We start from the raw sequence: 25,274 nt of genomic DNA on the forward strand, positions 1-25,274 counted from the left end.
GGTGAATCCGGCCAGCAGTGGTGTGCCTCCCACCATAACGGGATCAAATGGCCATAATCACAGGTATCGGATATTAGATATCCAAAACAAGAACGCCTCGTGTTTCATCTGGGCATTATTTAATTACACAGGATGAGTCAGGGTTGATGGATAGGTAACGAAGGTTCAGCGAGTGACAACTTCGACCCCTTGGGCTATTAAAAGTTGTCATAGTGCACAGATTTTCATCGCTTATTAGACCGTGTTTACCTATGATCATAATGCTACAATAGTTCGAATTGAACACGGTCCATTAAGCGATCAGGGCCATCAGGCTATACATTTTCATTATCACATAATCAATTTATGACATATAAAACATAAGAAAATTGAATTTAGATCCGTTTAAAAAATATCCACTTCAATAACTGCGTCTGATGATAAGGAAAATGCGTCATAGGGAATTAAAAGTACATTATGTATTTGCATGTTTAGTACACCTTATAAAATAGATTTTTTAATGACCTAAGGGCATTTCAAATAACATCATTTCAAATTCAAAATAAAAAACCGAAATGGATAAAAATTAGATTTTTTTTCTGCAAGACTTTACATCCTTTGGGAAAATTTGAATTTATGAAGTAATGTGTTCAGACACCCCTGTCACTATATGTTTCTTTTTTCATTCCTATTCATCAATTTACATACATACAAACCATCGCCATACCCGTTAATTCCCTTGATGGCCCCCTTACTACGTTTTAATGAATATCATTACCAATTCTTTGACCGTGACAAACTAAATATAGTGTGCTTGATAACGATGAGAGAATACTTATCGAAACGTCGTGCTTGTGTACAATAAACAAATGATTGTTATCTCACCTAACTGAGTTAGTTCTGAAACTATTAACATTTGACAGCATTAATACCCGTATACAGCAATTTCTTGGAGAAAAAATACCCATAACGTATGAGAAAACAGGTCAAAATAACAAACAGGTTAATCGTTGGCAGCAGTGGGGGGAGGGGGGGCGCTACAGATTGTTTCAAATTTAAGTTCATAAAACAACATTTAAGTAAAAAAAATTGAAAATTCATGTTTGCCTAAAACTAAACAGTAAATCAAGCTAAGGAATTTAAGAACAAAATACTATGGTTCTGATTAATGTTTGTCTATATCTGTGATATTTGGTTTACCCTTCATGAAGACCTATTGCCTTGATAATAAAATATTTGGACTATCTTTAATATCTTGTTTTTATCTCTACAATTAGATTCCTTCCCGGAATTCAGGTGTGGTTTACATCTAAGCTGAGACATACCAGAATATTAAGAGTGTTGTTCATATAAGATGAGACATAACCGAATTTAAGTGTGGTGTTCATATAAGATGAACAGAATTTAAGAGTGGTGTTCATATAAGATGTGGCATACAAAATTTCAGAGTGGTGTTCATATAAGATAAGGTAAAACCGAATGTGAGTCTTAACCTAAAGCGCTGTTCTGTTCTTCTTCTAGGTTTCGCGAGTTAGTATAGCAACCTATAATCTAGTCATTATTTTAAAGTAATGTAAGTAATGTTAAGTATTTGGTGTGATGCATGTATCTATATGTAAAAAAGACAGGGATGGTATCTATATATAGTAACAAATCAATGATAAATGTCAGGTCATTAACAGTACGTTACAAATCATTAATTAATGACACGCTATTATCCCTTTTGGCATTAAGCATTCAAAAACCCATTAACAAAAAGCAACTTTTTGCAGTTTCACTTATGCAGTTAAAAGGCTAAAGTTCGTCCTATATCGTGAGAGAGAAAGAAATGGGGTTTAACGTGAACTCGACAGAAACTAGGTATTTCGGGGCTAACATATGGTTCGATTTTAAAAATCAATAATTCGAATGCGCGTAGGGGTCTTCAACAGTGGGAGAAAACCGGAAGAAAACTCACGAAGTTAGACAGGCGAGCCTACTCCTTGCCATGAACAAGCTGGGAATTCCTATATCGTGTTAAGCGATCCCGAAATTTCAATGACAATCTATAATGTTTCGAAAAGTAAGCTAGGTTCTTTATTTCTATCGTTTTCACCGATGAGTTTTTTTTTCCACGGACTAGATTGTACTACCGATACCCTAATTCCTTCTATGATCCTCAATCAGTTTATTTAGAAAACAAATATTATAATTCGATTACTGGCACAAACATATGTTTAAACAATCATTTAACGTTATCGCTGGAAACATTTATTTTGGCAATCAATTCACACACTCACGGCTTGGTTAAATATTGATACATATATCATAACTATTAACTGCATACCGTTAAGTGACATAGTTCAGGTCATTTAAAACATGTTTAAGCTAAAATTTTACTATTATTAGACCTGTGAATTTGGCTGTTTTATTTTTCAGACTTTATTGTATATCATATGATTTTTATACAGCCCCACACCATACTCTACGTCCTATTAGTTTTTTGTAAAATAAGAAAAAATTAACCAAGTACGAGCGAACTATGGACCAGGAACTGATCATGATGTTTGAGAATATCGTAGAGTACCCCCCCCCCCCCCCCTCATTCGGGTACATATAGTTTTAACATACAGGTATTGTTCTCTGCATATACATACATCTATCACTCTGTAAAGACATAATTCGAACGGCTTTCTTTAACGAAGGCTGACACAGTTATGACGTCATAACACAGTTATGAGGATAAAATTCAAAACTCCAATCCACCGAATCGATCAACATTGTTAAAAGAAGAAGCATGCCAATTTTCATGTCGATCGGCTTTTTCGAAGAGCGCCAGCCCAAGAACAAGAACAACCTTGTATCTTATTCAAATTCAAAACAAAAGAGGTCAAAAGACAATAATTTAGATGAATAACGCAAAAGAACTTAGATGCCATCGTGGTCTAGATGTTTATGGATAGAAATGACTTATCCATAAGTTGTCAACTGTCAAGACTAAAAGTAAAATAGATGGCGGCGTAGAAGTTTCTTCTCTGTAATACCACCCTCGATGGAATAGAAGTGAACGTTAAGTACCACAAACGAACGAAGGGTGCAAAATTTTGATGGCCATATATTACCTTAGAATAGGAGGTTTTTAATATATTTTGGACAAACATACTCTTTGGTAGCACTTCTGAGGGTCTACGTTTACAAGGCTTAAATCCGCAATACTCCGGTTCGTATGTGCTTAGTCGTAATAATATCTTATAATAAGAACAATTTGTCTATGATTTATGGCATCGTCATGTAGAAAGAACAATGGACTGCCATCGATAAGTTGATGGGTGAAGGCCAGTGGCTAGACTCTCAGGGGTCAAAAGTTATCCATGACCCATCAGGCTGCATATATCATTCAACGATAATTGCAATATTAAATAGGGAAACAGTTTCAATTACACATTAGGTGTCTGATTAGAACAGGTCGGTCATTGACACGACATCTCTCCATTTTAATCACTATTTAATGGATTTGTTTGGCCATATTATCTCCAAAAATGACAAGATTTTATGGATAACTGAATAAGGATAATCGTGTTAAATGATTGTAAAGTCACAAATTAAAACATTGACACCGACTTGCTCTAAAGCACTCCTATTTTGACCCAGAACCCTTCAATACACAAGCACTAAACGAAAGTGTCATCACATCCTTAAATCAGTTTATTATTCAATAGTGCAAACTTTGGTCATGTTTGACACCTTTCACCTTTTATAGAACGCGAAAATTCAATTAAAGAATTAAAATCCTAGATTAACTTTCAGGGAATAACGCTGGGAAATAATTCTTAACAGCATGCAGGGTAATAATTTGACAACCTGATTAAAACTGAAATGAATTGTTGGCGCTTAACGTCTTGTTAACAACTCTACAAAAACTACATACCTAAAGTCTGTGTCGGATAGTTTGTAAATGGAAAGTCTGCGACTGTTCATTAACTAAAACTCTGTTGTTAATAAGAAATGTGCCCTCAGCATGTCTGTGCTTCAGATTGCAAGTCTGTCACCCGTGTAAGTGTCGTGGTCGTGGTTGACTGTATGTGACAAGGAGTTGGGTCGTTTGTAGGTGTCCTCCCATTTCCACCAAGCGAATTATTGAAATACGAATATACCATATGTTAGTCCAGAAATGGCCTTATGTAAGTTGAGGGGACGTAAAGACCAATTTTGAACTAGACTGCAGAACTCGTATTAGAACCCATGCAGAAGTATCATTGTTAGATAACTCTCCAAGTCACAATCTGAGTACAAAGATGGAAAGCAACTGCTATATTCTGACCAAGGCCTGATGAAATCATTGGTAAGTGACTCTACCTTTCTCTGGCAGATATCCTATAAAATCTCAAAATCAAACAACAAACAGTATTCGCTATTTACACATTAATATATACAAAACTTAAATTCGAATGAACAACCATTCGATTAAAATAAAAATCATACAAATCCAAAGTTTGAAATAATAATTACCCAATCTATTCGAACTCTCCGGCCCATGCCTCTACTGAACATTACAAACATTGATGAATTAAACTTCAGAAATCCAGAACTATAAGCATAAAGTCCATGCAAGGGATAGAAGGCTGTGCGTACTTCACACGTTTCAGGTGTTCGCTGTCCACACACAGATATCGTCAATTGTAAAAAAAAAAACAGCGTCCTACAGCATCTCACCTAGTTTAAGTGATTGATGCTAAGTGAAAAGATCAAGTGAGATTTGGGTATAATAATGGCTGGAATGTACAGGGGAGTGAACCTAAATTGTTTCTATGTTAATGTCATTGCGGATTCCCTTTATATTGTTTATTTCATCCCTATATATCCGAGGCCAGTAACAGGACATATTTACATTATTTATCTAAATGGGTTTTTAGTGTCGTCAGTGGGTATTTTTTTTGCGACTGTGATTTCAATAGTATGTGATTACACGATATGTAGATAAACATACCATTAACCTATATAAGTAGATAATATATATATTTACTGAATATGGGCTAGTAGTATAATGTAGTATGTCATATAACTCGAGTTAAAGCATAGTTGACACGAATCATATTCTTACACGTTTTCTCTCATAATTAATGAATAAAACGTTTCCCACTTTAAAGGACAATGCTTGTTACACATCCCCCGTAGCAATGATCTCTGTGTTAAAATTATATTTGGGATGTATTTAACGAGCTCTATCACATATTTTATAAAGACTGACACCAATATTGCCCTTTAAACTTAATGCGCATTTTGAACTCGTGCGTGATTTAGCTGCTAATGTTTAAATACCGTTTCAAATGGTCGAACTGGGTGTGAGTTTCGTGTCTAGAACACCTGATATCACTTCTCACTAATTTGTTTAGTTTTATTTGCATACCGATGCGAGAGAGACAGAGAGACAGAGAGCGAAATGGGGTTTAACGTCCACTCGGCACAAACTAGGTCATTTCGGGACAACACATGGTTCCATTTTATTTCAAAAATTCGCTTGAGCGTAGTGGTCTTTAGCAGTGGGAGGAAACCGGAGGACCCGGAGAAAACCCACGAGATTGGACAGGTGATCCTACTCCTTATCGTGTACAACCTGGGAATCGAAATCCCGCCAGTTGACCCAACGACAGACTTTATGATACAGCGCGCATGTGCTAACCATTCGGCCATCCAACACCTCGCATAGCGTTGAAAGTGATAGATTATAAAAACAAATGATGATAAATATTTTTCTAATGTCTCCAATTCATGAATTGCACAATGACACTTTTTTCTCTCACATCCTTAAACAACAATCATGCGATCTTGTGTTAGATGCAAAATGCGATGCTTGCAATGCACGGGGTGGGATGTGCTTATTTGTTTCTAAAACACCCCATATCACTTCTGATTAAAGGAGTTTACATAGCGAACAAAGTTGCCCATCATGCAGTGCTGTGCATTCTATAGTTATATTAGCATCCCAACTTACTTACAAATGAAATGGGGTTTAACGTCCTACTGTTCTGCTCCTATACTGGGCTAATGAAGACGGGCATACGCCATACAGTGTGCTATTAGGGAAATTTTGCCCGGGCAGCGGCACTATCGCCTACTCTTAAATCGAATTCCAACTGCCAAGGGATCTTTTACGTGCATTCCAATGTATACACGGGACCTCGGTTTTTCGTCTCATCCGAAGGACTAGACAGCTGTCCTTGTCAGGCCCTCCGTTCTGCACCACTGACAAGGGGAAACCACGTCTGAAAATCCAGATGAACTTTCTCGGCCAATGCAGGGATCGAACACCCGACCTCCAGGCTAGCGAGCCAGCGTCTTAACCACCTAGCCACCGTGGTTCCCACTTACTTACAAATGCAGCACTTATTCAAAACAAATGCAGCACTTATTCAAAACGTTATCTCATTGAAGGATCAGTACAAAACACAAAGCGCATTCTGTTGAATTTAACAACAAAATAACTCGAGGTAATTTCGTATGTAAATAAGATTTGAAAAAAAAAACATTGTTGGGATGAGAGGTGAATGTAAGTACATCTTTTGACATTACAAAGATTGCCTTGCAGAAGACGGTGAACATTTCGTTTTGTAAGAAAGGGTGTAATTTGGATAATTGTAATGAAACACTATAAATGTTTGCGACTCGCCCAAGAAATTCTCTATGCTGCCATTATACAATAAGTCTTTCTGTGTAAGGTATCAGAGCCACATATATTTTCTTTGACAGATAGTTTACAAAGAAGTTAAATGCATTTAAACTACAAATCTTGAGTGCTTTATGTTTCAAAAACTGAATATTCGTGTCCTATGTTAATTTCTAAAGATTTCTATAAATTTTGTACACACGGAAAAGGTTGTATCTTGTAGTTTTATTGTACATTTTAAACTAAATTTTAACGATTGTTCGAGAACAGCTTTCCCAGAAATAACGTTAATTTATTGAAACAAGATTTATATGAGACAAAGTTTTGTTATGTATAGATTTTCAGTTTAATAACATTCACATAGTTTTCAATCATGTAGCTACATACCAGAATCTGTATGCAACTCACATTACCCGTATAGGCCCCAAGAGAAGAAAAATTAAACAAAAGAAATGGGGTTTAACGTCTTGTCAACACAAAAATTCGGTCATTTTTGGACTATCATAGGGTTATTTTAGTTTTTAGGGTCAGATTTTTTCCAATTCCAAAGACGTTAAACCCCATATCTTTTGTTTCATATTTTTTACTACACATGTAGAGCATACGAAAATTTGCGTTTTGTAATTCATGTGGTGGAGACACTATCAATTTAACCGTGTATTCGGTTCGAACAGAATTACATGTTCACAACGTATACACAGTTAATACTAGATATAGGAAATAAACAGTAAACAATATAAATTTTGGAGATCACGAATCACACATCTGGCTCCATTTGACAAAACGTGTTGTGAACAACGATCGAGCACGTCCGTGTAAACACTGGAGTGCTCGTTCGGTTGACATGTAAACTGAACAATTGAGATGCAAAATCTTCAAATAATCATAGATTTATTATTTAGACCTACCTGTATCACTCTCTTTAGTCCAAGATATATACGAACATAACCTATACCTGTACACACAAACTTTAACTTAATCCGTTAAACATGCACACATCTACCCAGATGACAGTATGCGCAATATACAGCAAGCGTTCGAGACTTATTAAGGGCAAACAACTCCAGATTGAAATTGAGAAAATAGAGTATTAGATATCTATTTGTTCGGGTGATCGAAGTTACGAGAATTTTTATTTTATTGTTCTTAAGGACTGTCAAATATTATTTTATTGAATAGAGGGTAGTCTTCAATGTAAGTGTTGTTTTCTCTTTCATTTGAAGTTTTTAAGCGAACTTTCCTTAAGATTTGTATCCATATTTTTTTCTGTATATAGAGAATAATTATGTTGCTATGATACAGGGACTGCAGCCCCACCCCACTCCTGCACATATTTTAAACAAACGAACTTGTCAAGTTAGTCGTAAGATTAATTTGTAATGTGTATCACTTATAATGTATGTTATAGCTTAATGGGCGGCAGGAATTTGATTTTCTTCAACCTACCTTTTTGTAGCTTCCAGAATTATCATCACCATCTACCATCAGTATGCCACCACCTTCCGGAAAGGATAGTTCCCTCTCCAAAATAGGTTCTGGTAGACTTTTCTTTCTAACCATCTTCAACTTAGATCGAATAACTTGTAGCAAGTAGCCCTTCTCTTTTCTGGCACTGAGAGTCAGCTTGGGTTCAGGCCGGGCGAAGGGATCATGAAGTTCAGATATGGTATCATTCTGGGAGTCATTGCTGTAAGTGTCCCATTCTTCTGGTGAGTAATCGTTGTGGAAGACATCGTCATGTTGTGGTGATCCATCAGTGTTTCCGTTGGCACCCGCTTGATTCAGCTTATCATTAAATTCGTTTTGACTCGACGTCATAGACACATTACTGAAAGCACTGTCATAACTTTGCGTACATTCAGAAGAGTTTTCAATACTTATATTGTCATCGGCCTGTACACCGCAAGATTCTATTTTCAGTTGATGTAGCCAGTGTTTTAGATCTTTATCACTTAATGCGGAAAGATATATACTTTTGCAGTGAGGCTGAGAAAGTTTTAGTATATATTGTTCTTTATTAGCTTTTACAGAGCTCGTTTCGTAGCTAACCATACACTGTTTCAAGACCACGGCCACGATTGGTGTTTCATCTGGATCCTGAGATTTAAATCCGTAAAAGCAGCCTCTAGCCACGATGCACCATACGTTGATCCATTTCATCATAACACGATATTGTAAAAATCCTGATATTTTCTCGGAGAACAATTCATTTAACTTTACCCCTGGTGCTCCGCAAAAAGCAGAACCCCCATTAAAGAATTTGTCTTTAATATCAGAAACTTGTCGACGCACAACCGGTCCTATGCCTTTAGACACGCTTCCGGGATCAATAACCTGAAATCTGGAGTGGACAGCAGAGCAGCTAGCACTGGAACCATCAGAGTCGCTAGGTGACGGCGGTGTGTAATGCTTTGTCTCATCCAAAGATCGTCTTTCGGGAATCTCAGAATCATCAGCACTCCGCGATCGTTTTTGCCTTTTCAGTAAGCTATCCAAACTTCCAAAGGATTTTAAATTGACAAAAAGTCCCTTTTTCTTAGCTAATATTGGTGTATTTATAGTATCATGTGTCGCTTTCAAGGGAGTTTGTTGTAGTTGGGGCTTAGCTATATCACTGTCCCGTTTCATTCGTCTTCGAATATCAATCAACGAAGTGGTATGTCTATTCTTCAAGAGCGAGTTATCAAAATGAGATATGGTGGATCTACGAGGTATATTCGGGGATGGTAGATAGCTAGAATTAGCATCCAACGCAGGAAAACATTCTTCATTCGGAACAAACGAATCAGATAAACAACGTGGTGTTGTATCGAAGGTGAGATCCATGCTCACAGCTTCTATTAAAACGTCTAACCACATGTCTAAATCACTTCGGTTATTAACACCAAATAACAACTTACGCTTTGTACTCACATCATCGATTAGAAACTGGTATTTGTCAATACCCGTGATAGTCTTGGCAGATGCACTCGTTTTATCTGTTACATCAGGAGGCGCGCTCTTGAATATCACCGGGCGTATCCGGCAACCAGGAAGCATCACCACGTTACGAGATATTTCCGATTCATCCGAATCAAAGACACAGAATAACATATCAGCCACAACAACCCATACATTCATCCCTCGAACTTCGTCCACCAGCCACCCTTTTACATCACACTGCGTCAATTCACTTGCCAAGACATGTCGGGATTCTCGCGAGGAGTATGGACTTGCTGGCGGATGGGGTGCCGGTTTTCGTTTACTGCTCCTCGTACCCTCTAAAAGGTTAAACACGTCAGCGCTCATCTTCAACGATCTACGATCATAATCTGGAAAGCTTCCTAGTCGTGTATTTAAATTTAACCTTATAGTATCTACATGACCATCGTCTTCATTGTTGCTATTACACTTATTCAACTGAAAAAATAAGTAAAACATGTGTTACATAAACACAATATACGTCACATTATTAAATTATTTTTACAGAATAAAAACTTATTTCTTTTCTTTAAAACAATGAATAACGCAGGTCCTTTGTCAAAACACATGTTTAGTTACCTTAAACGCAGTCCACGGTACCTTAAATATCGGAGATCACAAAAACGTCCTTATTCATAGAAATATAAAATCCTAAATGAGGTGTCAAACGTACCACTGTATGCAACAGATATATGAGAAGTCAACCGTCATGACTTATTGAAAATAAACCAAGTGTGAATATAAATAGAGAAATAATTTAATACCAAGATCATTGAAAGCCACGCCATAATAATCCGACAGCGGCTTATATTTTGTAATAATTCAACCGTTCCTATTAGAAGGGGTTTTATATACGTCATACTGTAACGGAGCGTCTCAGATGGGTACCGTGATCAAATTTTCAAACACTTTCTGCTTGACCTGTTTATGTTTTTGTAAACTATTGTACGTAGTCACATGACACAGACACGTCGCATGCAACAATATTGTGGAATTATAAATCCCTTTCAAATAGAAACTCAGGTTTAAAGGGGCTAAACTATCTACAGGAATGGGGTCTATCTTCTAGTCATGTCATGCCACTATACACACGTTGTAGTGTCCCACCTGCACAACTATGCATTCCTGAAAAGTAGCATAAATGACGTACACAAAATACTTTTCGGTCTAAATGGACATTTTTATTTATGAATCCGCTGATTTTAAGTCACAACCGCCTCGTGCAAAATGCTTACTGTTAAAAAAAAGTTGCGCAATACCCACAGATATCTTGTAAACATTACAAAATGACATTTCACAATAAGAGAAAATACAGTAATTGGTGCTCTCGGTCATGGCTTGATTAAAATTTTGCATAGTCCCTTTAGGAAAAAAAGGTGGCGATGGAGGCAGCAAACACACATCCTTATAACCGTCTGAGCTGTAAAGGACATATTTATTTAAACCACACGACCCACGTCTCTGCATATAAAATATCTGATAATATTACGATTATGTCTAGCCTTTGTATTAAGGGTAATGATATTTATTTTGGACAATGTGGTATTTGATGAAGGGGGATAAGTATGGCGAACAAGAGAAAACTCTTTGCTTTGGATTACTCTTTTGTGGTATTTCTTTTTTCGTAAAATTAAAATCAGCTGGATAAAGATATCATCATATTTTAACCACCCAAAACTTTGTTTGCTTTAAAACACGATAGGGACCCCCATAAAACTAAAATTTATTCCGTCATATTTCTGTAAAATTCAATTCCCAAATATTTGTAATGGACGCGAAACTATTTCAACCACATACAAAGAAATTTTTTGTTTCAAGATAAACGATAACTTCTCCTTATTTTGCTTTAACATTGAAATTTAATCAGTTATATTTCTGTAAAAAAAAATCTAATCATACTAAGAAAGGAACTGAAAGAGATGTCGAGATTAAAGGATCTTCATCTTCCGTAATTCTAATTAGTGCAAAATCAATGACGTTTTACACACACTTTCAAACTTATTAAAATCATCATATTCTGATTGAACAAGTATATGATTAGATTTTCAAGTATGTACAAGTTGATAGCCAGGGGACAAACATGTATGACTGTTTGTCACGATTACCAATTATCTGTCGACAAGGGCGATGATTTACGTAACAGAGCCGTTAAGCTGTGAGGAAGGTTACGAAAGGTTTTATATTAGTTAAAGTAATTTCTTCTTGATCGGACCACCATAGCCTACAACTGAACAATATAGCCAGTAGACTGTAGACAGTCGTGTCTTAATCAAGCTTGAATCTCTCTCTTGATCCTTTAGCGAAATACCATTTGACCAGGCATTTCAATAGGCAATTTACACTAAACCCGCCAAATTACCTCCTTATAGGGCTGATTACTCAATAGACAATATGGACACAGATTTACGGTAGTCCACTTTCAGCACAACAACCAAGTGAGAATAATATGAAAATATGTGACTTAATTTGAAAAAGGTGTTCAGGTTAGATAATAGGCCAACTTAAAGTCAGAATAAGAAATATAATCGGTACAGCTCGCGTGCTTGAATAATATTTACATGGTAAGATGACCCTGGAATGTTTTAGAAATGATATCCCGACGGCTCGATATATGTTTTTAAATAGAATTCAAAGCTACACACGACCTGATAAAATATATCCTCAGCATTAAAATGAACATTGATGACAATTTGGGTTCTGGGTAAGATGCTATATTATGTTAAAATTGTCTTATTTTTCTAATGCTGTTCAGGGGGGTTGGATGGTCGAATGGTTAGCACGTGCGTGCTGTATCATAGAGCCTGTCATTGTACGTGACAAGGAGTAGGGTCGCCTGTCCAACCTCGTGGGTTTTCTCCGGGTCCTCCGGTTTCCTCCCACTGCTAAAGACCCCTACGCGCAAGTGAATTGTTGAAATAAAATTAAACCATATGTTAGTCCCGAAATGACCTAGTTTGTGTCGAGTGGACGTTAACCCCCCCCCCCTCTCTCTCTCTCATGCTGTTCCACACATATATCAGACGACACTCCCTATATCCACCTCCTCTTGAAAAACAACTTTCAGGGTGTTGTGCTTTTGTCCTAAAAGGTGTTTGGGATCCCTAGAGAAAGCAGGCCTAGACATATTATGTACCGTTTTCCGTTTCTGCTGCCTCGTGTAGATATACCATAAATTCACTTCAGCGAACATCCATACATTCATCTTGAAACTAAATATAAATTTTAGGGTACGTTTTATTTCTTCTGTTTGTGTTTGTGGTCCCTAGAGAACTCAGGCCTGCCTATACTCACATGTTACGTTTGTGATGTCGGAAATGCGGGCGCGAGAACCATGCATAAAACTAAAACATTGACAAATAGAATGTGCTGTGGCACCAAGGAAGTGGGGCATCTGTGTTTCTAGCATTTCTTTGATGCTGTAACTGTTTAAATATCAATATTGGTTTTGACATCATAAAGCTGTTTTAAAGGTCACACATACATTTCATGTAAGTGTACATTAGACAGTTTCCGAAATAAGCCGCAATTGTGGGCATACATTGGTTCCACCGAAGATGTCAGAATGACTTAACTGTTTTGGTGTCGGCTGGACAATGACAAACATCACAATCGGCAATAACGTGAGAAATATACCAACTTCTATCTTGTCATTCGTTCAAATTTGTTCTCTTCCCTCCAAGTGTGTTTTGATAAACTGACAGGGGGACATTCGAGCAAAAAGCTCATGAAACCCTCGTTTTGTTCGAGTATCCAATTTATGCATGACCAAACAACAATGTTTATATAACGTTAGTTGTTTACCTATAGCGCCATCGTTCTTGGATGGAGGGCAAAAGCAAACGAATGGCTTCCTATATCAAGAACAGGCATGTTTTAAGGGATGCACCTGGAATAGGTATCCACCATTACTAATTATAAAAGATGGGCGAAGTATTCAATTTGTTAATTCAATGTTTGATGTTGGATACCGAATGTTTAACCTCTGCAAATCGAAATCATTTTGGCCTTAATGAGAAAGTGGTCAGTACAAAACAACTTTGATCTCAAGGATCATCTTGAACGGCGGCTTCTACAGTGGCAAAAGAATATATTTAATCACAAGCGCACTTTTGAAAGCGTGAGATGCTTCAATTGGATACACGTTATAAAAGTAGATATTCATTTCATGTTCAAGATGTTTTCATCGGTGTGATGATAGATTTAAAGGGTATACCATTATACTTATTTAATTTATATTCGAACTGTGTCGCCTTTTTGAAAGACCTATTTAGAGTTGATTTACTCATTTCATCCAATTTACTTTTTATGTATCAAAATTAGAACTATTATGAATTTTATGACATATTTGAAAAGATGTCGATGAGAATTCTACATACGGTGTTATAATAATGTTCATACTTTTAAAAAATGAGAAAAATCCTTTGAAGTGTTGGAACGAAGTAATAATGTGATAATAGAAACCGAAATCAATTAGCCTTACTCATAAATATCCTAAATGTAATCTTCTGTTTGAACGCAATAAATCCCGTATCTACAAATCAAATAGTATCAACGAATAGAAAATGGGTAGGATTATGTATAAAATTGATTTAGATATCTTATATGATAACATAAGTACTTGATAGTTAAACACAGTTGTCTTCCTCTTACTCCATAACAATAGTTCATTAACATTTAGCAACGTCTCTATTCTGTGTCGTAACAAAGTTTTATTGTTATCCACAGTTTAATTGTTTGATCGTAAAGATATTCTATTATGCCAGAGCAATGTAAGAATTTGGTTTATTGGGTGTTAAAAAGAAACTACTTTGCTTGCACAGCGTGAAATGAATGGGTCCAGCGAGTTAATTTCGATACAGCCGAACTGTGAGTAACATTGCGCCACACACGGGCATTTTTTGTTGTGAGTGAGATCGTTTTCCGGTTCGATGCTCTTTAATTTCTATTGCGAGAAACTTTTGTTATCAAAATTTAATTTCTGGTACGCGAGTGTTGTTACTGCCAATTTTAATGACGGTGTGCCCGTTAATTTAAGAATAACTGATAAACAAGATACCCTGGCATGTTTTGTTTTCAAGATGGTAGAATTGATACGTCATGGACAACACGTTTGCTTACTGTGTGTGCCCTTTCTGGTTGGTTAGACCCCACAGATGTTAGAAGGTAACACGTGGGCGTACTTGAAAATCTCTGGACCAAAGGAAGACGCCTTCGAAAGGTTCGCACACCTTAAGAATAATTAAATGTACATGTAAATGACGTGGTTATCACGTGTTACGCAACATGGGCTATATGAACTGTGATCCTGAGTGAAGTAAATTAATTGACTTCTTACAATCTTACATCAAACAACAGGTATACAGAGGACATTGTACATTTAACCATATTCGTATCGGTATTCATAACACGTAATAGTCCAATGCACAGGTGGTATATAGGTTAAACAGAGGCGCTGGGAGTGGGGGGGGGGGGTATTATAAAATCAAAACTGAAGATGTTAATACTAATAAAGAACAAAATTCCAGAGTAATAAATGACTATTTGAAAAATAATCTAAGGTCTAACGTAAAGAAAGCCTTTTCATAAATATAATATACCCCTCACCTATCTTGCACTCACGCTGCGTAAATGTTTTGTTCAAACTTCATTCATAAATAAAACCCGACTGGCGTTTATACGTATATAAAGATAAAATGTAAGTAAAAGGCACCGTGTCAAGCCCATGTAATTATTATTTTTAAAAGCCGTATCGTGTTTATCTATTCAGATATTTCAAATACATCGTTCTTTGATGTAATCAACGATGTATTATGATTACGATGAGACAGTCAATAAGAATGTTCCTGTGTTATTATGAACAGAAAAAGGCACATGTATATAACCTAAATGTTCACTGATACATACTGCGTTATATAAAGCATAAGAATGTATTTAATAATAGTATATATGTATAGTATTATTAAGTCGCATTAGTAGATATAGTCATAGATTTACATTCAAAGTACACAGTGACAAATCGTAACTTAGTTTTCCAGTGTACATGTGTAAATAAAACCCGTTGTTTCGACAGCTTATATTCCAAGTCTGATCGTCATTTCGGGATTGTTCAATCACATGCAAACTACAATATTATTGTTAAATTTTGCAAACTTGTATGTAAACTTTTGATGTTAATTTCCCCTTCAACCCTCCATTTGATCGAAAAAAACTATAATAATATATCTTGGAAAAATCATTATTCTACCCTCTCTATTTGCTGAAGGGGAAGCGAAGTCCGGTGATTTGCTATTTCAACATCAAAGGCGGCTATTACATAAATATTCAAAGGGGTTTCTGGTATGCATTTAGATAATTTGCCGTCTCAGCACCCCCCCCCCCCCCCACCATGTGAGGGCCCTGGCCGTTGATAATGAATAAGCTGAATTACGCTGTGGAAAATTTGATATTTTCCGAAATATGCAAGTGACGATGAGCATCGTTAAGGCAGAAATATAAACCCATATTTCAGTATTAGGAATATGCAGACCCCTATCAAATCCGACCGATAATGTCAGGTTAGCCAATGTGAAGGCAACAGAAGAAAACGAGCGTAAAGACCATTATTGCACGACCAAGTGCATCATATCTGTCCTTATTTACTCAAATCTACAACATAAACTAAAATTTACTTTCCTGACGGAGTAAATCTAGATTGTGTAATACACGTAGTTTCCTTAAATCTATGAAGTCTAAATACGTCACAGATTTTTTAATATAAGAAATTTAGAGAAAAATAACGGTAAAGTAACGTCATATAAACTTACCTTTTAAATAATATACACACGACAATAACTGTCAATCAAATACAATCTATATAATATCCTTATCAATGCTTATTATTCAGCTATAATTCTCAGTTAAAAGTCAAGTTTTGTCTCTGTATGTAACTTTCTCGGTTTGAATTTGTATCCCAGTTTGTTAAAGGTTGTTAGTGAGTTGGTGTTCAACACATAACACAACCAAAACCTTTCACTGCCTCTTTCACGCTACACTTCAGATGATAGGGGATTTTCTCAGGACCGCAAATAGCCGTCATTAACCAGCTCATTCATGCATGGCAAATTCGATGACATACAGGGACTGTTTAATCTAGACTATGACAACAAAGACCTCATAAAACAAAGTAGAAGTCTTAATTGTCAAGTCGCATTATGATCTACATACATATACAAATATATGCTAATCACTCGATCGGCCAAAATAACATAGATTTTTTTCGTTTACAAAATATGGCTTACAAGGCTTTCTTGAGAGATAATATCTAAGGTGTTTATTTAAATAGACAAACATTTATAATCTATGATTGTTTTTGATCATATGATACTTTAAACAGTCAAGTAAATTATATTCGGACCAAGTCAGAACAAATATTTGACTATGTTTTCCCCAAAGTTATTAAATCTACATTAAATCTAAAATATTTACCATACACGCTAGGGAGTTGTTATCATTATAATTAAAAATAAAAAATAATTAGCACTGAAGTTCATAATTCTGGATACGGGGTTAATTAATACGACTAGTTAGTTTGTTAGTTTACCGTAAACAATGAAGCGTGCCCCCCCCCCCTCCCACACACCAAACAAAGAAACAGAAAACCCAATAATACTCAAAATTTCAAATAATACTATATATAGAAATGATAAATTTGAGAATAATAAAAAGGATTACAAAATTACACCGTACCCTTATTTGTTCAATGACATAACCCATAGCGAACGCGTATAAAATTACTCAAAATTGTTGACATTTCCCATTAGTATTCAAACTACACAAGAAGAAATATTATATATCCACCAACATATCCATCATGATGAATCAAACCTTTGGCATAATAATTACCATTTACCATGTTTTACATTGTTTAACAACTCATATAAGTCTCCAATTATTAAATTGATTATTATCTTGAGTATTATTACACAAAACGAAAAGTAATGAAATGAAATGGGATTTAACGCCCTACGTATCTACTCCATGCAGTGTGCTATGACAGAAATACAATTGACCCCGAAATCCGAAGCAAGACATCGCTGGTAAGACGTTGTCCTCAAAATCACAGACGTTCCCAATTTTTGAAAAACAAACTATGGTCTATTTTCACATGAAGGTATCATACTTTCTAAAAAGCTGTGCCGTGTGATTTTCATTACTAAAAAAGTCATGTGATTAAACAATCAACCACAAAAAAGAAATGTTTGACAGACTATTGCGTTTGGGGTAAGGAGTACTCAATGTTCGAAGCTACTCAATTTCTTTGGGCAATTTAAGACATATGTTTACACCCACCACATTTTTTTAAAAAACAAAATCAATAACAACACAATACCATAAAACAATTACATTGCAACTTTTGCCCGAAGGTAAGTAATTTTACTTAGAATAATAAAACTAGGGCGAATACATGTGTAGCCCAAAGCGTTCCGTCGACGTGAAGCTGGAAGCTCGGAGTACAGAAAAGTCAGTGATGTGTGGATGTTTTGAACCAGAAGCCTCAATCTTTCTGTCGATGCGGTTTTTTTTACAGCGAGTGTTTTTCACGCCAATGCTATTCAGGTATCCTGAATAAAAATATTGTTGGTACAAAAAAGTCAACGGAGTCCTTTTCCCATTCATTTGTAAAATATAAATAAGCTGTAGACATTCAAAGGACCTGAAATTGAAACGAATTTTAAAAGGATCGAAAATATATACGTGATTTTGTTCTTCGAAGTTTTAGCAGTAAGTCCGGATATTTTGTAATCAACATTAATTTTAATGTAACTAGCAGTTGTCATAGATTATCATAATATTATCATTTATAACTTTATTGATGAAAAATATCAGGACCAGACGGTCGTATATGAAAATGAAAACGAGATTGTCACGAACAGTTAAAAAAAGTCTCTGATAGTCATTTGGGGGATGATTAATACGATGCGAAAGTTGGATTTTATTGAATAAAAGTATGTCCAAAATTGATCGATTGGAAAATTTGTCAACGCTCGGCATCAAGCAAATACAGATGTGCGAAACAGTAGTAGTGTCCCGATAGATCACGACGATGTAATTCAATAGTAGACTACGTCCTAAACAGAATATATATGTGTAATTGGAAACAGGGGACATCCTTAAAACATGTATGTAATAACAAACTACTTCCTGCAAGAAAAATAGAATTGTGCATTCGTCTTTTTTATTATGCAGAATGTCAGTGTTTAGTCTTTTTCTTGGTTGGAGGACTGCCACTAAATCGTTTTTTAGTTATTTCTTCGAGTCCTCGGTCGATGGGACGAAAAACTGAGGTCCAGGAGGGGGGGGGGGCGATGGTGAGCACATAAAAAAACACTTGACGGTTGCAACATTAACTGGAAGCATATTGAAATTTCTTGGATATTTCTCCAGTAAGAATCCGAGACCGTGACTTGTAGCAACCCATTAATGAATATTACAAGAAAGATGTTTAACATGCCAAAAACATACCGATGGGTCATTTTCTAACAGTCATTTTAAAAGAGTACATGTACAACCAACGCTTAAAAGAGTACTAAGTACCTAGTATTAAGATACCGAGGCCATTACGTAACGGTTACTACATGTACATGCACTAAATAATATTTGCAAGTTGATAGGTCAAATGATTAAGTACGGTAATAGATAACTTCTAAACATGGATTTTAAAAGATAAATCAACGATCATCGGGTACTTAATACACTGTATTGAGCTGGACTAAGGTCTGCACCCTGTCCCTGTCCTTAACACATGAATCACATGTTGACTGGACCATATATAACATAAGCATGTTCAGTGCGGCCATAAATTTATAGTGACCTCTCGAATAAAACTGACCTTTTGGCCCGGATTAATCATGAAAAATCGGAAAGGTCATGGACCCCTAGAGCGAATCTGCAAACCATTGTTAATGCAAAGTATATTTCAATGCATGTTAAACACCTTATTATCTGTTAAGTATAAGTATCAACGTGACCATTAATCGTAGATTGGACATGGCAATGTACAGTTCCTGTTCGTTGATAAAAAAAAAAAAATTATTATTATTATGTAAATGTACAGAATATTTAATAATTTGGATTGTTACTTTATTTTATCAATTTCGAAGTCTGGTGAGATAATCAAGACATGATAATAAAGCTGAGCTCGTGATTCAGGTTTCATAAAGTAATTCATCTGCAATTACAAATGCGTTATTATTATACAAATAATTGAATAGGATGTTACAAGGAGGATATGTAAAGTTTGTGGGAATTGTTATGCAATAACATTTATATAACCATCTCCTATTTTATCTTAGTAATTGAAATAATGAACCAGGAAGTTATGTAAACTTTGTGCAGATAGTGTTAAAAAAGTTTAATTTACACAAGTAATTGAAAAAAATATTACCAAGAAGAGGTGCACAATTCTAGTAAATGCTGTTAAATATATGTACCATAAAATCATCTCCTATCCATTATTATCGTTTAAAATGTTCATTTGATTAAGGAGGTCTAAAATTTTGAAAATGGGTTTATAAAACAAGACTTTTTCTTTGAATACCAGTATATAAATCTACACTTGTTTTTATTTAATCAAACTAACAAGGCATAAAAATGGAGCATTTTATTCATAATCCATCTTTAATAAATCTACTCTTTACATGTATCTTAATTTGATTAATACAGATAACGGTCTTAAATGAATAATTATAAATTATAAGTGTGAAAGTTGAAGAAAGTTCACAGGATAGATAAAAGAAAAAGGTTGAACTATTTGAGAACAATAACTTTTTATATTATATTTGTCGAGATGATTGAAAGGTTTATGATCCTTTAGAGTGGAGTTCAAGTATTTGACCTAATTACTATACTATAATTTTAGTATCATTCTCAGCTGAAAGAATGCGCCCGAAGACTGTTACTCTTAATAAAATGTCTACCCATAATAGTAAATATAAATAGAAAATAGCTTAAGTTTACGATTTGTTTATTTTGAAGATATGCTTAAAATAAGCCTTAACTTACAAAGAGGGCAACCGTATCAGCTTAAAGAATCTATCATTCAATTAAAAGCACTGTATAATATATCCAAATTGAAAGATTTAATTTGGGTGCATCCAGTAAATAAATCTAATAAAGAACTAACTAAAGATGGGGATTTCGTCACGTAATGAAGTACCTCAAGGATCGATATTAGGACCCCTCTTGTTCAATATTTTCATTAAGGACTTGCCATTAAACCTCTCTTCCAAAGTAGAGTCTACACCTCTGGCCCAACCGTTGAAGTCATCCAAACAAAACTACAGCTTGATGCCGACAGAATACAAGCCTGGTGTAACCAAAACGGAATGAAACTTAATATAACAAAAACCAAAGCAATGCTCTTTACAACCCACCAAAATGAAAATTTTCCCCTACCAGTCTTGATATAAAACCCGACAATGAATCAATAGAAGTAGTCTCACCCTTTCTCCGGTCTGGGACTCCAAATACCTTAAAACGTTTAACAGTAGAAAACCATCATGCCTACAATTTTTGTAACTTTATTTCCAAAATTTTATCTAAGAAATGTCCTGTTTATCTGTTCAACCTTTTGTCTTTCTATGAAACTCCCTACACCAACATTAATAACAAACTAACCAAAGTTTAATATTGTAAAAAAAAAAACAGCATTCGTTTTAAAGGCTCAAATCTATGGAATTCTTTACCATCTTACTTAACACTGATCACTAACTTAAATTCTTCCAAGAAACAACTTTTTAAATATCTTACTGTCAAAGATGGTAGAAAGGCTTCTGCAGCCTAGTCCTTTACCCTTCTTAAATAAAGTTATTATTATTATAAAGGTAATGACATTTCAAAAGGATGGTAGCATCAAGTTTGCTATAGATATTATTATGCTCGATAATTGTGTTTATTTGGGCGTATGTTCCAGACTCCAAAACACCAAAGCTAGTTTTCTTTACATATATCTTTAAAACATATCAAAACCTAGCCAGTGTCAATGATCTATTTCTACTTCTATATATTGCTAGGGAAGTCCAGAAAGTTTGAAACCATGTCTTCCTTTGCATAAAATTTACATGAAAGAAAATTCGTTTAAATTTACCATTTTTTAGCCACTGATACGAGCTGGTGGTTCAATGTTGAGGCGATAAATATCTTTAATATATAAAAGCTATGCTATTTCTATCACGCTAAGCTTTATTGATGTTAGTATTCATATCGTATTCAAATCAAACTCATCTACTTTGTAACAGTAAGAAACTTTATAGGTTTCTGTTGGTCAACACCGTATTCCTATCGACCCTTTGCTTTGATGTTACCCTAGGGTGCAGATTTATAGCTAGCTGTGAAATCAGATGTAATTTATTGTCATTTTGGTACTGTCTCGGAAGGTCAATTCAGATCACGTTCAGTCGTATCTTACTTACATGTCAGAACAGGTGTTACCGTAAAAGTAAAAAAAAGTTATCGGATATATTGATTGATACTGCATTTAAAGGGTGTCATGCAGTTCAAATATGAATGCGTTTTAACTTTTGAATTTTATAGGGTTCTTATTTATAGACCATTTGGCGATTAACACATTTTGATATTTCGCTTGCCTGCAGGGGTATTTAAAACTGAGTGGAAACTGAAGAAACCCACGAGGTTAACCAGGTTCCTCTACTCCTTCCCACGACTTACGATACCGCCATCCAAGAACTTGGAACAATTTGCTGTTCAAAATGACAAGTACACACCAATCAAATCAAAATTAAATAAAAATGCCGATCTAAGTTCACACTGATCAACATGACGAAGTACTCACTAATCAAATCAAAATTGTAAAATTGGCAATTAAAAAGATGATGCCTGCAGACGTAACGGCCACAGAGGGGTGCAGATCACCAAATATCTCGAGATTCAGTAAAAGCAATTTCCCCTTACAAACTGCTTTCTGCTTACCTGGTTGTTTGCAATATTTTTATATATATATCCTTAGGTAAGACACTAAACGGGTTAAATTTCAATGTGTCTAAACCATATAAATTCAATGTTTACGAGATTACTCCGAGTTGGAGAGATATATAAATCATTATAAAAGGATGTCCCGATAATAAACTACGTGCTTACAAAAAATAAAAAGGTGGGCTTATCTCAACTGATGACCAAATGTAAATATGTAAATGAATTCGAAAATGTTTAATGTAAATATGGCAACAAGGTACATGTTTTCTCCATTATGGGCATCATGCATAAATCAACTATTAAAGTTATATTTGTAATACCACGAAAAATAAAATTTGTCCACCACTGGGTCTATCGTTGAGCACGTAGACGGCTGGTTCATTAACAGATAATGTGGGATCTTGCCCTTTGTCGCTTTGCAAGTGTCCTCATAATGGCGACCATGTGCAGGGAATATACATTTAAAAACATTAAGAAGCTCGTGGGGGCGATCACATATTATATACATGAACGATTTTATTTGGAGCAATTTTATTCAATAAAAGATAAGGATGCTACTGAACGTTATGTCATTTGTATAGGCTGGATATCGCATGAAACAAAATTCATTTCTTGCACCCATGACGAGGGCAATCAATGTTTGAAATGTACTTCCATTGGATTAAGATTGTTTTTAGATTATCTGCACATAATTCACCTTTAGGTTCCAAATTTTAGGTACGGAATATTATTTTGTTTGTTCTGGTTGTGTATTTTAATGATTGTAGTTATCGGTGAGATTTCAAGGCCACACTTTCACCCAAGATGGATTGTTTAACCCATAGTATTTACAGGGGGCCATGCCATTATAGGGGATGAGCACGAATATGAAGAATATAGATTGGGCCTTGAATGATATATATTTAACAACATACAAGACGTAAGACGATACATATTAAATAAAGCCTAAAACAGATAAGATCAAATCTCCCTACATAATTTCAGTCATCAAACTGAATACAACAGGTTCTGTTTCAATAGTAGGTATATAAATATAGGTCATGCTTATAAACATAATAGGTCATTCATTTCATACTTATGTGAACAACCAACATTCTCAAGTTGATGAGAACTTGAGACAAGAATTAATGAACCGTTAGACAATATACTAGACCGTTACAATTAACTTAATAATATATAAAATTGATATAAATGAAATCTGAAGGGTGTTTAATTGAAAGAGAGGATTTTAATCACTGTCTGAACATACAGACAGAAATATGAGATCATAAATAAAGAATTAATTGAAGCGAACACTTGACATTGGGTAAATATGGTTAATTAAAGAAATGAGATTGCTTATAACATTATTATATGTTTGACCTGTTGACTAATGCTTTCTACAGGTGAAAAATCTATAGCATTAAACATGACGCCGGTGTAGTGGCAAAACTATATTCCGATAATTAGCTATTTTTAAAATTAACTTCTTACCTATCTTTTGAATTCAATGATAGTTGAGTGTGTCTAAACAGGGAAGCACAAGACACATGAGTGATCATACGTATGTAGTCGCAAATATTGAAACTGTAGGTAAAAAATCGTTTCTGTCCAAGTAGGAAATTAATAACATGCAACAATTTGCCAAAACACATAAATTACATTTTGAAACATTGTGTGCAAATAAAATCTACTAAATTACACCGATTCTAAATAGGTTACACAAAGAGGACAAAATCAACGACTGTGTATGTTAGGTTAAACCAAAATAGTAACAGTACATTTTAACAAAGAGATGGTATATTATTATCTAGCACCAGTACGCCAGTATCTGTTTTCTTTATTTTCCGTTCACCTGTAATACACACTAGTTAGATAGCACAATGGAATATAAAACAATATCGGTCGATTCTAAAAGTATAGGTAATGCTATAAGACAAGGTTTATGATTTTATTCTTCCGATAGATCATACAAGACATGAAATGAAATGAAATGGGGTTTAACGTCCTACTGTTCTGCTCCTTTACTGGGCTAATGAAGACGGGCATACGCCATACAGTGTGCTATGAGGGAAATTTTGCCCGGGCAGCGGCACTATCGCCTACTCTTATATCGAATTCCAACTGCCAAGGGATCTTTTACTTGCATTCCAATGTAAAAACGGGACCTCGGTTTTTCGTCTCATCCGAAAGACTAGACAGCTGTCCTTGTCAGGCCCTCCGTTCTGCACCACTGACAAGGGGAATCCAGATGAACTTTCTTGGCCAATGCAGGGATCGAACACCCGACCTCCAGGCTAGCGAGCCAGTCATACAAGACAGTAACGACATGTCAGTACATCATAGAATTGATTTAAACATATTACTTTAACCAAACATTTCTTTATTTATTAATATATAGATATATATCTAAGTATACTGTCGATCTCAAGAGATATTGTTATGTAAACACTAAAGAAGACTCTCCAAATCCTGATAAAACTTGTAAAGTACTTAACGAATTCTGGACACAGACTACAGTGTATATCTTTATTTATCAATCAGTGTATAAAGGTTGATCGATTGTTATCCCCACATTGATCTAGAAATCCAAGTATCAATACAGAAAATCAAAGATACGATTTAATAGGATATAGTATGTCCTGGCGACGACCGTCAATGATATACGGCGATAAAATTCTGAATCAAAATACTCATCTGTGTGTATATATACTACAATAACTGGAAATACATCCAGTAACAT

The 25,274-nt window shown here is 35.2% G+C and overlaps 1 protein-coding gene across 3 annotated transcripts in view; it reads right to left on the bottom strand.

The window, feature by feature from the left end:
- Window positions 1-25,274, bottom strand: part of LOC126827393 (uncharacterized) — a 58,189-nt gene that overhangs the window by 16,118 nt on the left and 16,797 nt on the right. For 2 of the 3 annotated variants that reach the window (XM_050556689.2, XM_050556690.2), the window contains one exon: window positions 8,069-10,021. In XM_050556689.2, coding sequence (XP_050412646.1) covers window positions 8,069-10,021 — 1,953 coding nt within the window. Of the gene's footprint in view, window positions 1-8,068; window positions 10,022-16,386; window positions 16,532-25,274 lie in introns of those variants that run through there. The other variant, XM_050556691.2, reaches the window with a different exon arrangement.

This window comes from Patella vulgata, chromosome 7, assembly GCF_932274485.2.
Source record: "Patella vulgata chromosome 7, xgPatVulg1.2, whole genome shotgun sequence".
Lineage (NCBI taxonomy): Eukaryota > Metazoa > Mollusca > Gastropoda > Patellidae > Patella > Patella vulgata.